Raw genomic sequence first — 17,649 nt, 5'->3', positions numbered from 1 at the left:
GAAATAGTCATATTTAAAATTAGCATTTAAAAAAATATATTTATAGTCAAATGTTGAAGTTGAACTTTAAAAAAAAATAATAATAATAATTAATTCTTTATTTATTTATTTTTTTGGTTGAGAATGAAGTTTAATTAAAACTGCATATATTGTTTCCAGTTGGCCAGATTATATTAAAGCAAATCATAAGTTTTTTTCTTTTTTAAAAAAATAATTTGTGAACCAACATCCTAAGATTTAATACATGGTGAGAAGCCACGTGAGAAGAAGACATGTTTCATTCAGCAAAAAAAAATAAGACATGTTTCATGCATTCAGTTTAGAACGTACCCGTATGCTGCTATGCATGATGTGATTTCCTGGATAACATGCTTTATATCTGATAGACTATTTTAGCTACCTTTAATAATAAACTAGCCTATTAAACTCTTTTTTTAATAGAGTTTCAATTTATGATATCTACTTCTGATAATTGCGCTCTTTATTATTAGACAAACAGCTTCTAGGAGAGGGAGAGAAAGATTTTTTTTAAAAAAAAAAATCGAGAGAGAGAGAGAGACTTAGTTTGAAAATTAAAGGAGTCAATATATAATAGTAAAATATTAATATTTGGAAGTGGTATTTGATGCAAATAAAATTTCAATTGTGATCAAATTCATCTTCTCCATTCTGTTTTTTATTTTATTTTTTATGTTTTATGCGACTTAGTCTTCATATAATTAGTTTTTTTTTTTTGTCCTTTTAATTCATTTTAATTAGAAGTTTTTGTATTCTTGTTTTATCTAATTAGTTTTGGGAGTAATATTTGATTCGGATTGGGTTTATCTAATTAGTTTTTGTTGGTCTTTGTAATTAGAAGTTGACAGGAACAAAAAATCTAATGTTAATCTAATATTAGTTGGTTTTAAATGTTTTTTTTTAATCTAAAAAAATTTCTTCAATTTGGTGAAGCTACTTGGTGCAATTACGACGTCTAAACCCAACTTTTATTATATAGTATATGATATGATATGATATATAGATAATTTTTTTAAGTACTCAATTTTATTTTATTTTTGAGAATCATATAATTAGTCTTTTAGTAAATATTATAAAAGATATTAAGTCTTTTAGTTTTTTCAATAAATTAACAAATTCTTTTCATAAACTAATACGTTAGTCTTTTTATATAATACTAATTTTGTAAGTACTCAATTTTCTTGATTCCGGTACCGTGGAATTTTTTGAGATTAGAAGGTGTAAAATGTGCAAAGTGTGAAAGCTAAGTGAATTAATGGAATATTCCTAGTATAAATAAAAAGCTTCCATTTTATCTTTTGAAGACTTATTTACTCCCAGCCAACAACAAACAAACAAAGATACACGTATGAAAAAAATTATAATAATCTTTTTTTTTTAAATTATATAAAAAAAAAGGTTTAATACCTGCATCTTTGGCGTGGATATAGGAAACAAGATTTATCTCACACATCACTCCTGACATCATTAGTTTCATATGATGACTAGCAACAAAGAGTATTATCCATACGTTTAGCAAAAATAAAAGAGTATTATCCATATAATTTTTAATTTTTATGGTTATTATCCGTATAATTGAACTTTGATGGTTGCTGCTATAAATTATGGCTCAAAACTTGAATTCGAGTTGGTTTGGTTCTACATTAAGAACTGTGGTTAGCTGTTTACTAATATCAAATCAGTCCAAATTAAATATTTGGGATGGTAAGATTCGATCACACAAGTTTCTTTAGCGTTTTTTTTTAGAGAAGAGAAAGATATAAAATATATAAGAAGTACATAATTTCTTAAGAGATACAAAGTTTCCTAATTAAATGTGATGCACCTATAAACCATTTCATATTGGAATGGAAGTTCAAAGAAAGTCCAATCAATAATCCAAATTAGATTCTAATTTTGTGTCAAATATTCTTTAATTATCCTATAATTTGATGCCGAGTGTTTTTAAAATTTAAATACATGTTAAGTGTTTGTTCAATTATGTTGTAATAATGTATGGTTATATTTACATGCAAATTCATTCATCTATTCTAAACTAAGGTTGTCCACGGGTCGGTTTTGGACTCAATCTAAATCTGAACTGCTTAAGTCAGGTGGAAGAAGTCAAGTTAGATTTGGGCCCGACCCGCTTAAGACGAGACCTACCACTGACCATCAATTACCACAAGTCAAGTCAAATCAGGCTCTAGAAAACGACCAGTCAATTCGATCAAAATCGATAAAGGAGCGGCGGTAGGCGAAGGAGAGAGCAAAACTTGGTCAGATCAGAGTAGGGGAGGGCAAAATGTTGTCGAATATGAGTTGAGGAGTACCAAACATTATCAGATTTTAGCTAAAGGTCACCGAATCTGAGAATATTTGAGCAGAGGAGGGTTGATTTAAAGTGCTAGTTGGTCGGGTAGGGTGGCTCGAGTTTTAGAGGAGAAAACCCGCCACTTGACCAGCTAGACTCAGGTTTTAAAGGCTGAGACCCACCATCGACAGCTAGAGTTATCGGATTAGGTGACGAATAGGTAGGTCTAGGCAGTTTGGTCAGGTGTTTGGGTTGCTTGGACACCCTCAATCTAAGCTTCGCAAAAAAAAAAAATTTCCAAATTTATTATTATTTTATATAATACTATGAATATATACAATCCATTATCGTAATTATACCAATGTATATACATGAAGTGTATACTAGTACAAATAATTGATCCATCTGGTCCTCAACCTGCATAGAGTATCATTGATTTACTTTAAAAAAGGGGGCTTATACGTGAGGCCAAATTTAAAACGTACAAAGGGTTTACCATTCATTTTGCACATATTGCATGAAATTATTTTTAAAAACTCAAAATACGAGTAGAGTGAAACAATTATATGAAATTGTTTTTCCAAACAAATTTATAATAAAAAAAAGAGAGACATTTTAGGGTTCTAGCATTCTAGCATGGGAAGAAGGAAAACTAGTTAAAGAAAAAGCCAAGGAAGTAGTGTTCCCTATTATTTATTTGTTGCCCTTGCCCATACTCTCACACATTCTCCATGAATTAACATCGCCACTCGATAGGCATCATATTCTTTCAAAAAATTCTTTGTTGTTTTTGTTGTTGAGCATTTAATTTACAACATAATTACTTTTTTTTTTTTTCATTTTAAATAGAAGGTTTAGGGTTTGATAGTTATCTTTCTTTTCATCAATAGAGATTAAGGGATTCAAGTTTACTTGCTTTTGTCCAATACCGCCCATTCCAAACGTGAGGAATATTGCATTTTCTCTTCCCATGGCCAAAAAAATCCATTGTTCCTCCTCATAATCTTCATATGTGGGATATCAATCATACTTATACTAGAAAAAAAAAGTGTTTTATACTACTAAAAAATTACAAGACCAGGTGGTGCGACCTATACTTTGAGGAATCGTAAATTGAAGTTGTTGAGTTGTGTTTGATATTGGTCTTCACAGCCTTGGAGAGGTGGTTGTAGACCATGGCCATTGGTGGAGAAAGGGATGGAGTGGAAGGTGATGCATGGCTATTGTGAGGAGGGTGAGGCCAATCAAATGGACTAGGTGAAGACTAATGTGATTGTCCTCAGTGGCAGCTCCAGAAATTTTTTTCAGGGTGGTCCTTTAGAAATTTAAATTAAACAATTTAATAAATAGAGAATTTTATATACTGATAATAAAAAAATATTTGTCTATAATATTTTGGGTAGGAGATGAATCTTGGGTACATGATTTTCGTATCAAATATTTGTCCATAATACTAGCTAAAAAAATAAACAATAAACTATAAGTTCAATTGAAATATTATTTCTTGATATAATAAAAATATTAATTATTATTATATCCATAGCAAGACTCTATTAACAATTTAATCCAACATAAATTTTTGTTGTTTAGTTGTTTCATTATTTTTCTTTATTGACCACTAACAGTCTAGCACACACCCCATTACCACCATGTAAATTCTAAACTAGTAAATACAATGCCTCACCCCATTGCCTTACAATTGCATAGGTTTTTTTTTTTTTTTTTTTTTTTTTTTTTTTTTTTTTTTTCCTTTAATAATTATTTGTTTACTTACTTTATTACCACTAGTCAGCTAGTCCATTACCCCAATTGCCCAAAGCAGACTCAAGGCTCCCATTTCGGTTTGTCTATTAAAACAAAATATTTTGGTGCACATAATATTACTAAATTGTCATTATTATAAATATGTATATATAATATTGATTAAAACTCATATAAATTATTAAGGGTCTTAAAATTATAAGTCATGTTTCAATTAGTATGTCAATCTTTAAGCCCAAAAAACAAATTAACAATCTTTAAAATATAATAAGATTAAAATGTATTTAATAATGAAAGAAAGAAAAAAAGACATAAGCTGAATTAAAAAAAAAAAGAAAAAGAAAAGAGAAGAAAAGAAGATGATAACGTGGAGGCAGGAGGCTTAAAGTCAATAAAAAGCTGAATTTCAGCTTCCTTTTCAAATACTACTTGTACTAGTCATGCACTAGCCATGTGAAGGCTAACAAAACTAAAAATAATATTACACAAAACTATGCAATAAAGTTGAAGTGGGCAGACAACTCAAGAATTACAAAAACTAAAAAGATTTGCAAAGGAAATTGTGGGGCCAGAGAACTTATGATCTGGCCCACGCTCTATTAGAGCCCGGGGCCCGTGCCGAGAAAGGTATTTGCCGAAGACGAATGGGGAAAGGCCGAAGTGTCGAGTGGAACAGTCGGGGATGACCCTGTCCTCGGCACTCCAGGACTTCAAGGGGAAGAGCAACGTCTCGATGATGGCTGCCCCCAAAAAGCCTCCTGAAGGAGATGCAAGTAGAATGGGACCCACGTGGGGGTACGGTGCGAAACTGGTTCAGGGTAAATGCGTCCCCTTCGCCTGTTAGTTGCGATGATCAAAGTCACCCGCCAGCGTCCTGACCATGTTAATGAGAAAAGACGCCTGGACAGGGTGACTTTGATCATCGCAACTAACAGAAAGCAAGGAGTGACAGCTGATGGGACGAGTACAAAAGTAGGCACCTGCCTGATCAACAAGCGGAGGGTTAAGATCAACCAAGAAGGACTATATAACGTGAAAGTTAATGCACCAAAAAAGAGGCTGGGAAAAATGACTAAAAACCAAAGCCTCCCAGCCCGCCTCCAGGAGAAAGACTCCTAGAGCGAACACGATTTAATTATGTATGAACACCACGGAAAACCACTGTCTTGTGACCAAGGCCTAGCCTTTCAAACCCACGCTCTATAAATGATATTGTTTGGGCCTATTTACGTGCGAACCCAGTATCATTTTGGGTCGTTACAAATTGTGTCCTTACAGAAATGTAGAACGAAGAAGAAGGAGGAGGAGAACAAGAAGGAGAAGCAGAATTTCAGGGTGGTCACAACCTTTGTTCAAAGGGCGGGCAAATATAAAAATTTTAAATTATTATATATATATATATAAAATTTCCCAGGTCAGGGTGGTCCTGTGACCACCCTAGCTTGAACGTGGCATCGTCTCTGATTGTCCTGTGCGATTGGTGAAGTTTGATTGTCATCTTTTCATTTCTCTCAGGTTTGAGTGAAGAAGATAAGAAAGAGATGCAAAGTTATTTACATGGTATAAAATAGACTATTGAGAAGTTGTTAGAACTTGCAAGGTGAATTTGTGATTTTTTTTTTTTTTTTTTTTTGAGGGGACATGATAGTTCTTCATAACTTATAGGTGTCAAGTTATAAGTGATGCAACATCACTTTTACAAGATTGTACTATAACATATAATTTTTTTTTTCTGCATCAATTACAATATGTTAATTTAACTAATATAAAACAAATTAGTGAAAATTTTGTGTCCCCTGACTTTATTCATATCATTAATGTATTGATACTATTAGTTTGTGACCCCTTATATTTTCATATAATTTAGTTGAAGGCCTGGGCATTGCCCGATATTGGTAATAAACTTATAGAATCACACACACACACACACACATATAAGAAGTACAATCAAAATCCAAAATAATTTCTAATTGTTATCTAAAATTGTTTCACGTGTTCAATTTATTTTTCTTAATTCTGGTGCCAAGCAAGATGACAGCCTCACTTACCAAAGTAAGATCATCTCATCATCACAATTGCTGAATATTTCTGTACATAAGCACGTGTTACAACCTAGAATATAATTGATTTTAGGGGAAATTTACTTTTCCACCATAAACTATCACCCCAATTACTATGAACTATCACAATGCACAATCAACTTCCTAATTCCAAAAATACGTTACACTTATCCCCCTACAGTTTGTTTTGTTATTAACTCTAATGTAATTTAGCATTGAAAAACCAATTTATCCCTAGCTATAAGTTGCAAATTGGAAGAGGTTTAAATTTAGCATTGTTACAGTCTAGTCTGTTTGTTGGAGAGATGTAAATTGGTTTTTTAATATTAAATTCTGCTAGACTTAACATCAAAACAAACAGTAGGGGTACATTGAAACAAAGATATAACTTTGGGGGGTCAGTTGTGTTTTTTGATAGTTTAGAGGGATTAGGTGTACTTGGGGTGATAGATTAGGGTGAAAAAAGTATAAATTGTCATTTATTTTATAAACAATAACTCTATGAATGATTATTACATGATTTCAGAATTATCATCTAATACTAACAGTCTCATAATAACTTGTAACGAAGTGTATGCATCTAAATCGTGTATGTAATTGAGTTGCAAAATGATGATTGAAATTGCGATAAAATTTTGATTCTACAATAACTTTGATTATATATACATATATTTAAAAGTCTTATAATTATTAGGTTAGTTGAGACATAATGTGATGGATCTAGATGTTTTAATTTGACAAATGAGTGAATGACCTAGCAAAATAATAAAATGTATACTTTTGTGTGTGATTACATCTAGCAAAATAATAAAGCAGACATATATTTGAAGAGAAATGCTATATCCACAACATTTTGACAATACTTTTACAACATATCATAAGTGACAAGTTGTTAGTTGCTGTTACCAGTGGGCAAAAAAGTAATGTTCGTGATAAGGTTTAAACTAAAACAAGTAATAACCTATAATTTGTTGTGAAAGTGTTGTGAAAATATTATAGACATAGCACATCTCATATTTAAATATAAATTAGGTGCATATAAGTGTTAAAAAACAAAAAAAAACTGCTTGGAGCTTAGTGGTGGTGGGGTACTCATCTATGTTGATGTAATTCTTGTTTATATTGCAATACAAATTTGTTTGTTGTTTATATTACATATCATTAGGGTAATTGATGCCCTAATTATATGTAACAACCTTCATAAAATGAAAAAAAAAAAAAAAAGTTGAAAACATATTCTTAAGCCCGAATTTCTACTCTATAGTTTTTTTAGTCTCAAAGTATTGAGATTGATATAATAGTTTTGAATGATCAAAGAATATCAAATCACATATATTCATTTGAATTGCCTTTATTTATTTTTAATAGATATGATAGAAGTTCAATTTATGAGATCCATTTTATGAAGTTTGCTCCTTGTTATCAGGTTGAGACACCGAAATTGGGAAGCAAAGGTGATACTTTTCTATGTCTTCAAATTTTTGTAGAAAAAGTGTGATCTCTTATGCAAACTTGGTGGACTTTCCAAATCTAAAAAAAATTTGTTTTTTTGTTTTCGGGCAATAATGCAAACCAGGTTGTTGAGAAAATTAACCATTGATAGTAACCAAACATACCACTATAAACAAAAAGCACATGAACTCAGATTTTCTATGCTTCATATTGATAATGGAGAATTTGTCCCATGTCGGTGTCTTGTCGTGCAAATTTTTTTTTTTAAATTTCTGTTTTCATCTTATAAATGTATATTTCGTAAAAAAAAAAAACTTATCAAAATTTAAATTGAAAAATACTAAAACCACATAAAATTATACAACTTTTATAATAATTCAACATATAATAAGTTATAAGTGATAAATATGTAAACCGATATAAACCTACCACCACACTTATACTATTTCAACTCATTACGTGACGAGTTTCAGTAAAATTGGGTAATTATACACAGTTCTAGCATTACTGATCTGGAATCGTAATCCTAAATAAATGGAGTAATTGCATCATCATGCTAAGCTGGTTGTCTAAAAAAATTCCTTAAAAAGAACTCGGATTGGCTGATGTGACTCGTCATTATCCTCTTAAGCAACAAAAACCAAATACCCATTTTGGTCCTTTTTTTTGGGTCAAAATTACAATTATCCATTCCACCCCCAAATACAAATTAGTCAATATAGTAAATTAAGATCACTATCAAGGTCAAATTTTTTGGATATGGATCATTTATCCAAATAGTAGTACCTATTACTATCATTCCAATTATTTCACAAAGCTTCAAAATTTTCAAATTTCAAAAAATTATTAATTAATTAATTAATTAATAAAACTAATACTAATAGTACTAAAAATAATTATTTTACAAAAAGAGAGAGGATAGTATTAAAAATTTTGGACACCAAAAGCAATTTAAATAGAGTTGAATGAATGAATCAGCCCACATTCTAAGAAAGAAAGAAACCAAACTCTCTCTCTCTTTCTCTCTCTCTCAATCATTCTCTGCTCTTTTTTCACTTCTTTCATCCAATCATAGTTTCTTTCTCTCTAACAAAAAAAATTGCATTACCATTTGGGCTTATAGAGAGAGAAAGCTAGAACTAAGTACTAACAAAGAGTAGCATATCTCTCTCTCTCTCTCTCTCTCTCTCTCTCTCTCTCGCTCTGTGATCGTGAAGAGTCTCTCTCTCTCTCTCTCTTCTGTGAAGCTCTAGGGTTTGTTCGCTGAGTTTGTGGTAAATTACTCTCTCTGTCTCTGTCTCTGTCTCTGTCTCTCTCTCTCTGTGTTTCTTTTACTTTTTTTGTTTGGTAGCTTAGCGTAATGCGAAATTGTATTGGTGTGAATGGTTTTTTACTGGGTTTGATCGAATTCTTTTTCGCAAAATTAGTGTTTGGATAGTGATTGTGTGGAGTTTAATTGGTTAATTTTGTTTTGAGTTTTGGGTTTCTTTTTTTTGCTTAACCTGTTTGGTTCGAATGGAAAATTTTACTGTTCCGTATAGTAATTTGTTAAACTTTGAACCTCACTGCTTCATCCCTCTCTCTCTCTCTCTCTCTCTCTCTCTCTTTACTATAATTGTTTAACTTAGACACTCATGTATTTATTTTTCTGTAATTATGGGTTTTTTTTTTTTTTTGGGTGAAGTTTTTTTTTTTTAATTATTTTTTTGTGTGGGAAAGTATGTTAAATTGTTAATATCATTTGAATATGTATGGATTAGACTTAATCATCTGTGACTTTTATTAGTTATATCTTTTGTAGTTATTTTTTGTGTATAGGATGCTTCAATTCGGAACATTTTGCATATGGTCGTAGCCAGTGTACAAAGTTCACACTTTTGCGGGGTATGGGAGAAGTTTCAAAGTACAACCTTTTTAAATTTCACTTTTTCCTAGAATCCCATTTTCAAAAACCCAAATAATAAGCTGTAGTAAAGGGGCACATAGGAGTTCTATTTTTGATAGGTACTTATAGTGCAGTTTTATTGATAAAAAAAATAGTAAAATTTTTGAATTCACGATGATGAACACAAAGTAGCAATGAAAACAAAAGTACAGAAATCAAATGGCTAGTCTAAGAGAGACAAGGAACTACCCCAACACCTTGACCAATCAAAAAGAGTGCACCGGCGCAAAGCTTTTAGTTGATCCGAAGAGTTTTTGGTATCTTGATGAATGCTCAAACTCCTAGCTCTGCACCTAGGTGTTTTATGAATTTGTTATGTGTCCTGATGAATGAAAGTTAACTATGCAGCAGAAATAAGAACTTTTGAGTGTTTAGTTTAGAGCTAGAATTGCGAACCTAGTTTGATACGCTGCATCCTTGCACAGACTTAAGTGATTCACTCTTAAGAAATGTTTTGAAAGTTATGCTTGGATTTGTTTTATGTGTTATAGCAAAGCAGCACTGCTTTGAACTGTATGATATGGATGCGTGAATGGATGACTCTTAGGCTAATTGCTGTATTGCAAGGGTTGCTTTTGTTGCAGTTGAAGTTCCAGTGGTTTTTGTTATTAAGGTTTAGAATGTGCACCATGACCCTTTTTTACTGGGGGCAATGTCATGAATGAAGCTGCCTAAAATTATTTAATACTCAGTGGATCTTTTTGGATATTTTTGGGTGTTATAAGTAAGGAATGGCAATCATGTAACTTTATTTTGTTACTAACATGCACCATGACCCTTTTTTACCAGGGGCAGTATCATGAATAAAGCTGCCTATACTTATTTAATAATAGGTGGATCTATTTGGACAATGTTGGGCGTTATATGCAAGGAAAGGCAATCATGTAACTTTATTTTGTTACTAACATGAATAAATAGTGAAGCCAGCCATCTAGGATTGAGCTCTTTACAGTCTTTTCATATCTTTTTTCTCCTTAGCTTGTCAACAATTTATGTTTGGAATTTGCATTTTGTATGAGCCCTGAAGTTTATAAGATCTATTAATTTATCTTTTCTAGTCTGTCATAACCTGAATTTCCATAGTTTTCTTATTTTTCAAGTTTTATGGCTCTCTAAGTGTGCTGCTATTTGTCATGGTGCTTGAGTACAAGAGTTCATCATGTATGTGGCTGCTTTTTGTGATTTTTTATTATAAGATAAGTAAGTTTTGGCCCCTTGGGGTGAGCGGAAGGGGATGGGTCCTCTTCTTGTGATGACCTTCATTCCCCAGAGCAAATAAGATATTATCTTACCAGCCATTCACAGTAATAATTTACTTATCATTCTGATGCACACAACTTTTCTCTTTCTTTCAAATACCTTACCACTGCAGAAGTTGATTCTCACATATGTTGTCATTTTTTAATCAGAAAGGTGATGCAATGAAGCAGTTTCCAAACCATTCATCTTCAGGTAATTTTCTAAAAAATGTCCATTGTGTTATGTGGGGAGTAGATGGCATAAAATTCTGATGGACAAGTCTTATGAGCTTCTTTTGATAGGTCTTACTAAGATTCCACCAATAAATGTTCCTAAAGATGCAGGCAATGGTGCGTGGGGGGTCATATCTGGATCTGATTCCTACCATGCCTCTAGTGATGCTAGCCTTTTTTCAAGCTCATTGCCTGTTCTTCCTCATGAAAAATGTAGGTGCTGGAGATTTCTTATAGATTTTGTATGCCGTTTCATTGCATGAATTCTTACTTGATTTGTCCAACATGCAGTGAACTTGAATGAAACAGAGCATGGATGTCAATCTATTGGTGATGATTCACTTGAAGATCCTGAAACTCATGCAATTGGAAGCTTTCTTCCTGATGACGAGGATGAACTTTTAGCTGGCATAATGGATGATTTTGACCTAAGTGGGTTGCCTGGTTCACTGGAGGACTTGGAAGATTATGATCTTTTTGGTAGTGGAGGAGGTATGGAATTGGAAACTGATCTACAGGAGAACTTGAGCATGGGTATGTCAAAGATAAATTTATCTGATGGTGTTGGGAATGGGATGCCTCCCTATGCTGTTCCAAATGGCGTGGGAGCTGTTGCTGGAGAACACCCATATGGTGAACATCCTTCGAGAACATTATTTGTTCGGAATATTAATAGTAATGTTGAGGATTCAGAACTAAAAACTCTCTTTGAGGTAATTAGAGTTATGCCAAGATCCTCTTAGTATAATCTGTAGAATACATTTTTGTTTTATCATGTGATTTGGGACAGCTTCTTTTGTCGATTTACAACTGCAAATGCACAGGTGGATATGCTTCATGGATAAAATTTGATGATTTACATATTCATCCAAGAAAGAAGTTGACGTTTCACACGAAACATTGTTAATTTCTTTACTATGTCACTTTCTTGATTTCATTGCTTAAGTTTGTTTTTGTTTGAATTCTTGTGGCATCTATAATGCTTGAGGTTTGAACCATTTGAACGAAATTTGAGAAATATCTCCTAATCATGTTCCCTGCTCCTCCACCTCCCTCCAACAAGTAAAGAGAAAAAAAAAAAAGAACAAGAAAAAAAAGACTGTGGTCTGTGATCAATAGGTTTTACCTTTCTTCATTCCTAGTAATGCACTTGTTTATATTCTCGACCTGTATCAATGTTTCACATGGTTTTCTAGTGTTTTTTGTACAACTTCATGCACATCCTGGTTTCAAATGCTAAGGAGGGCATTGCCTTGTTTTGTTTTTGTATAATATGAAGTAAATAGTGTCTGGCTTATAGAATACATTCTTATGAATAAGTAGTTAATTAAGAGCTTATAACTGATCTTGGCGTCAATTTTACAAGGACTAGGGTAAGGTTTTTGGGTGCAGAAATTGATTAGCTTTCAGCCTTTCAGGAGTGCATTTTTTTTTTGGGGAAAACTTTGCACCATTTGGAAGTCACTTGTGCTCATATAAGTGTCTGTTTGCCTTCATTGTTGGGGAGATAGGGTTCTGGGAGGTGGAACAAAGGTCTGGGGTTTATATGGAGGTGGTGGTGAGTGTTGGACGAGGTGGTGAGGGAGTTTGCAAGCACGGAGGATACGATAAGGCAAGGGGAGTTTGTCATTCAAAGTGAATTAATGAAACTCTTTTTTTTTTAATAAAATAATTAACTTATATCTATATTTTCACTGCAGTTTTTCTTGAGTACTCAACTTATTATTAGTGTCTGCCAGAAGGAACTCAACATTAGTTTATCGAAGCATGTTTCCTTCATTCCCTTTTATCGATTAAATTATAGAGGTTTTCTCAATTGTTGTGCCGACACTCAATAATTGTTGAGTGCAGAAACTAGTCAGTGAGTTCTGAGATTCAATTCAGTATATATTCTTATTCTTTATTAACTAAATACTAATGGTTTCATATCCTTTCTATACAAATTATGGTGCTAAATCATGTTTTAATATCTTTCTTCTTATTATTGTTTTGTTTCTTTTTGTAGCAATATGGTGATATCAGAACTCTGTATACTGCATGTAAACATAGGGGTTTTGTGATGATATCTTACTATGATATCCGCGCTGCTCGAACTGCTATGCGTGGATTACAAAACAAGCCATTGCGAAGGAGGAAACTTGACATCCACTTCTCAATTCCAAAGGTTTAAGATAAATGCCAATTCCAAGTAATCTACTTTTCTGGTGTTGATACTTCGATCATCATATGATTCTATTTTTTTCCTTGTATTACACCAGGATAATCCATCAGACAAGGATATTAATCAAGGAACCCTGGTAGTTTTTAATTTGGATCCATCAGTTTCAAATGAAGATCTCCGTCAAATATTTGGGGCTTATGGCGAGGTCAAAGAGGTGATAGTTCATCTCTGTTTATATTATTCCTTTCCTCATTTTCTACTGGCATATTTTTTTGCATATATGGTTAACATCTGTGCATTTTGGTAATTTTGTACAAAGCAGATAAGGGAAACACCACACAAGAGGCATCATAAGTTTATTGAATTTTATGATGTTAGGGCCGCAGAAGCAGCACTTAAGTCATTAAATAGAAGTGATATAGCTGGTAAACGCATAAAGCTTGAACCTAGTCGCCCTGGTGGAGCTCGTCGAAAGTGCGTACACTGATATGTTTAATTTTTTCATTTTAAATATAACCTGTCAAAACTATTAATTCTCATGTAATAGTCATTTTAATACTTGATAAAAATAATATTTCTTCACTTTGTTTTTGGTAGCAAATTAATTGTGTGCAAAAATAATGTTTTATTTTTTATTTTTTTGGTGTTGAACTCTGGTATCTGACATCCATGTATTTGATGGGACGAAAGAGTGCACATGATTTACTGCAAACTTACGTTACTTGACTCTGTCTGTGCTGAGATGTCGACCATCAAACTCTCCCTTTGACTTGCCACCGCTACTCTGCTTGAGAGAAATTTACATTATTTGGTCTTTTTGTTTCTTGTCTTTGGATGTTGTGGTCAAGAGTCTTGTAGCTCAACTAGTTGGCACCTCCTAGTGTTTGTAATGGAGACATTTATGTTTCGAATTCTCCCACCCAAACTATCTATGTATCAAAAAAAATGTTGCGAGAATTCATTCCTTGATGCATTAAGCTTCCTCCTAAAAGACAAGTTAACAGTAAGGAAGTGGAAATTGTTGCTAGTAGAACTATTATTGTCATGGGAGTAGAGTAGTCTGTTTTGTATCCACTCTTGGTGTTTCCTGCAAAGTATCAGTGGAATTTTTTTTTCATCTACTATTTATTATTAAATTCAAAGTTCTTAATAGCTGATTTTTAATTTCCCCTTATTTTTTGTTTTGTTTGTTTTTTTGTGTGGCTGAATATTGCTTTATTATCATTGGAATATGCTTTTTAGCTTGATGTTGCAACTGAATCAAGAGCTTGAACAAGATGAATCTCGGAGTTTTCGACCTCCAGTGGGTTCACCAATTGCCAGCTCTCCACCAGGTAGTCTTCTGTTATTGACTTCTCGTTCCTTCTTCTTTTATAACTTCTATTTCTTTGACAAACTGAGGTCAATGCAATGTAGGTAACTGGGCACAGTATAACAGCCCTATTGAACATAGTTCTATGCAAACTATCAGTAAATCCCCTGGTTTCAGGACCATGAGTCCAACCACTAGCAACAATTTGCCCGGATTGGCTTCAATTCTTCATCCTCAACTATCAAACTCTGTGAAGGTTGCTCCTATTGGCAAGGACCAAGGAAGGGGTGGTCATGTGGACCATATGTTTACCAATACAAATGCAGCACATGGAGCTGCCTTGCAACAGTCAAATTCATTTCCAGAGCCCAATTTGAGCCAATACCATCAAACAATATCCTCTTTTGGCCCTTCTACTTCAAATGGATCTGGCATTGAAACATTATCTGGACAGCAGTTTCTTTGGGGAAGTCCAAATCTGTACTCAGAGCACACCAATTCTTCGGCTTGGCCAAGACCATCTGTGGGACATCCATATACATCTAATGGAAAGGGCCATGCCTTTCCATTCTCGGGTCGGCATGGCTCTTTGCTTGGCTCGTCCCAGCCACTTCACCATCATCATGTTGGATCTGCTCCTTCTGGTGTTCCGTTTGAGAGGCACTTCGGTTTCTTCCCAGAGTCACCAGAAACTTCATTTGTGAATCCTGTAGCTTATGGAGGCATGGGCTTGGGTCCTAATGATGGAAATTTTATGGTAAATATGGGTGCTCGTGCTGCAATTAACCCTGGCATTAATATACCTGGGAGCATGTCTGAAAATGGTTCATCAAGTTTCAGGATACGGTCCTCGCCAAGGCTTAGCCCTGTATTTTTAGGTAATGGTCCTTACCCTGGACTGCCACCTACCAGCATGGAGGGCATGACTGAGCGAGGGCGGAACAGAAGGGTTGAAAATAGTGGGAACCAGGTTGATAGCAAGAAACAGTTTCAGCTTGACTTAGATAAGATTAAAAATGGGGAAGATACTCGGACTACTTTAATGATAAAAAATATCCCAAATAAGTAAGAATTAGCTCTATGTTTCTGTTATTTGTGAATAGATAGCCATATATTTGCATTATTGAAAGCCTAGTCATGATGATTTTTTTGTTATTGCTGTTCTACAGATACACCTCAAAAATGTTATTAGCTGCTATTGATGAAAACCACAGGGGTACTTATGATTTTCTCTATCTACCAATTGATTTCAAGGTAATTATATATGGTGATAGTGAAGGAGAAGCTTCAACAATTCTTTCTAGTTTGTATTTGTATGTTTAGCCATTAATTCTTCTTCAGTTGGAACTGATTGGCATTTCTTTTTGTTGGTGCAGAATAAATGCAATGTGGGCTACGCATTTATCAATATGCTGTCTCCTTCTCACATTATTCCATTCTTTGAGGTTTTATTTTTAATGCTGAAGTGTATTTTTTCTTTGGATCAGTTCCTTGGGTTCTCTTAGTTGCCTGCTATTTTGAGTCAAACCTTATCCCTGACCTCATAAATGTTAGTTTTGGCTTAGCAACTGATGAGGTCCTTGCATGTTATAAAGTGAAAGGGGCTTCCGGGTTAATAATGTACTGAAAGACAAATTGTAGATCTAATTTAATGTTTCTAATTTTATGCAGGCGTTTAACGGAAAGAAGTGGGAGAAGTTTAATAGTGAGAAAGTTGCTTCCTTGGCATATGCTCGAATCCAGGGTAAGGCTGCCCTTGTGACCCATTTCCAGAATTCAAGCTTGATGAATGAAGACAAGCGATGCCGTCCAATTCTCTTTCACTCAGAGGGTTCAGAGGCTGGTGATCAGGTAATAAAGCTTTAACTGCATAACATGCTAGTGGATTAAGCTTGATTGTGGTGATATTAGTCTCAATGATGGATATCTTTAAGTTTCAGAAATTTCAAGCATGCTGGAATTTCCTTGTCGTATCTTTGTCTTATGTTTATCGATATGACTTCAATAGACAATTGTCTGTAAATCAATTTGAATAAGCACTAACAGTGTGGTCTAATTGGTCAAGGTCATGGCTTTTGTTGATTTTTTATTCACATGGTTTATGTATAGATCATTCAAGAACATCTTCCCTCCAGCAGTTTGAACATCCAGGTCCTTACCCCAAATGAGTCACACTTGGTTGATTCTTCAGGAAGCCCGACAAAGGTTGGCCCTGGTGAGGGGCCTGAGAATTGTTAACAGTATTTAATGCAGATTGTGCTCAGCCCAAATTGATGGTGGCTGGGAATGCTAACTTTGCCGTATATAATCAAGTGTATAAATTTTAGGAAGAAATGAATCCTATTAATAGGGGAAAGGAAAAGGAGGTATGGAGATTTTGTATCCTAGTATTATATAATTTTGCTAGAAAGCTCTGGAAGAAGCTGTAGCCTGTAGGAGCATTTTGGTGATATGCATTGCAGATCACTGGCTTGATATACGAGGGAGAAGCAAAGTTGAAGCATATGAGTAAACATAACTATCTGAGTTGGCAAATGCAGTATCAGTTGTGCCATGATTTCTCCACTCTCTTTTCATTTTGGGCTCGTTTTTGTTTTTGTAATTGGGTGTTGGATAAATTAAATCTGCAAATATGATGTTTATATGGATATATGTGTATCAAGGGTGGAGGTTTTTGAGGGTTTTGTGATTTAACATGGGGCACAAAATTGTATAGTGGGGGAGACAGAACAGATTTTTTTTTTTTTTTTCTTCTTTTGCTCAATCCTTTGTATTTGGTATTCTTGCAATGGAAATTCGCATGTTGTATTTGAAACATGAGATTGTACTGATTGTGGTGCTACTCGCTCCAGATTTTGTTGTTTTGAGGGGCATGGTTTATAATTGGCATAACTATTTCTGTAAACTCTTAAATACTGGAGGTGACTTAAATCCAGATGTGGGAAACTCCCAACATCTTTTAGGTGGCTTTTGAATGGTTCCAAACTATTTTGTGCAGCATTTGGAAGAAATATTGCAGGGGTAGAGCCATTACTGTCTAAACTGTACTGAAATTAGTAATTCACCTTGTTTTATGAAGCCTTCAACCGATATACTGGTCAGGCTATACATGATGTTTAGTAAATCACATCAACTTAATTTTCGATGCTGACGGGTTAGTCAAATGAAGTTGTCT

At 33.9% G+C, this 17,649-nt stretch overlaps 2 protein-coding genes across 3 annotated transcripts in view; both read left to right on the top strand.

Moving 5' to 3' along the window:
- LOC126726397 (uncharacterized) overlaps positions 1 to 17,649 on the top strand; it is a 99,688-nt gene that overhangs the window by 38,544 nt on the left and 43,495 nt on the right. The gene's annotated exons all lie outside the window — the stretch shown is intronic.
- On the top strand, positions 8,566 to 17,379 carry LOC126726394 (protein MEI2-like 5). Of its 2 annotated transcripts, none has more exons than XM_050431647.1 (13): positions 8,566 to 8,858; positions 10,939 to 10,981; positions 11,107 to 11,214; positions 11,293 to 11,714; positions 13,007 to 13,165; positions 13,260 to 13,376; positions 13,485 to 13,636; positions 14,405 to 14,496; positions 14,579 to 15,539; positions 15,644 to 15,728; positions 15,851 to 15,919; positions 16,146 to 16,325; positions 16,584 to 17,379. In XM_050431647.1, the coding sequence occupies exons 2-13, from the start codon at positions 10,951 to 10,953 to the stop codon at positions 16,710 to 16,712; spliced, it is 2,505 nt and encodes an 834-aa protein (XP_050287604.1). In that variant the 5' UTR covers positions 8,566 to 8,858; positions 10,939 to 10,950; the 3' UTR covers positions 16,713 to 17,379. The 2 variants fall into 2 exon arrangements, with proteins under 2 accessions (XP_050287604.1, XP_050287603.1); XM_050431646.1 differs by having other exon boundaries at positions 11,071 to 11,214.

The sequence above is a fragment of the Quercus robur genome, chromosome 5 (genome assembly GCF_932294415.1).
Source record: "Quercus robur chromosome 5, dhQueRobu3.1, whole genome shotgun sequence".
Taxonomy (NCBI): domain Eukaryota; kingdom Viridiplantae; phylum Streptophyta; class Magnoliopsida; order Fagales; family Fagaceae; genus Quercus; species Quercus robur.
This window is presented reverse-complemented; position numbering and strand designations above follow the sequence as displayed.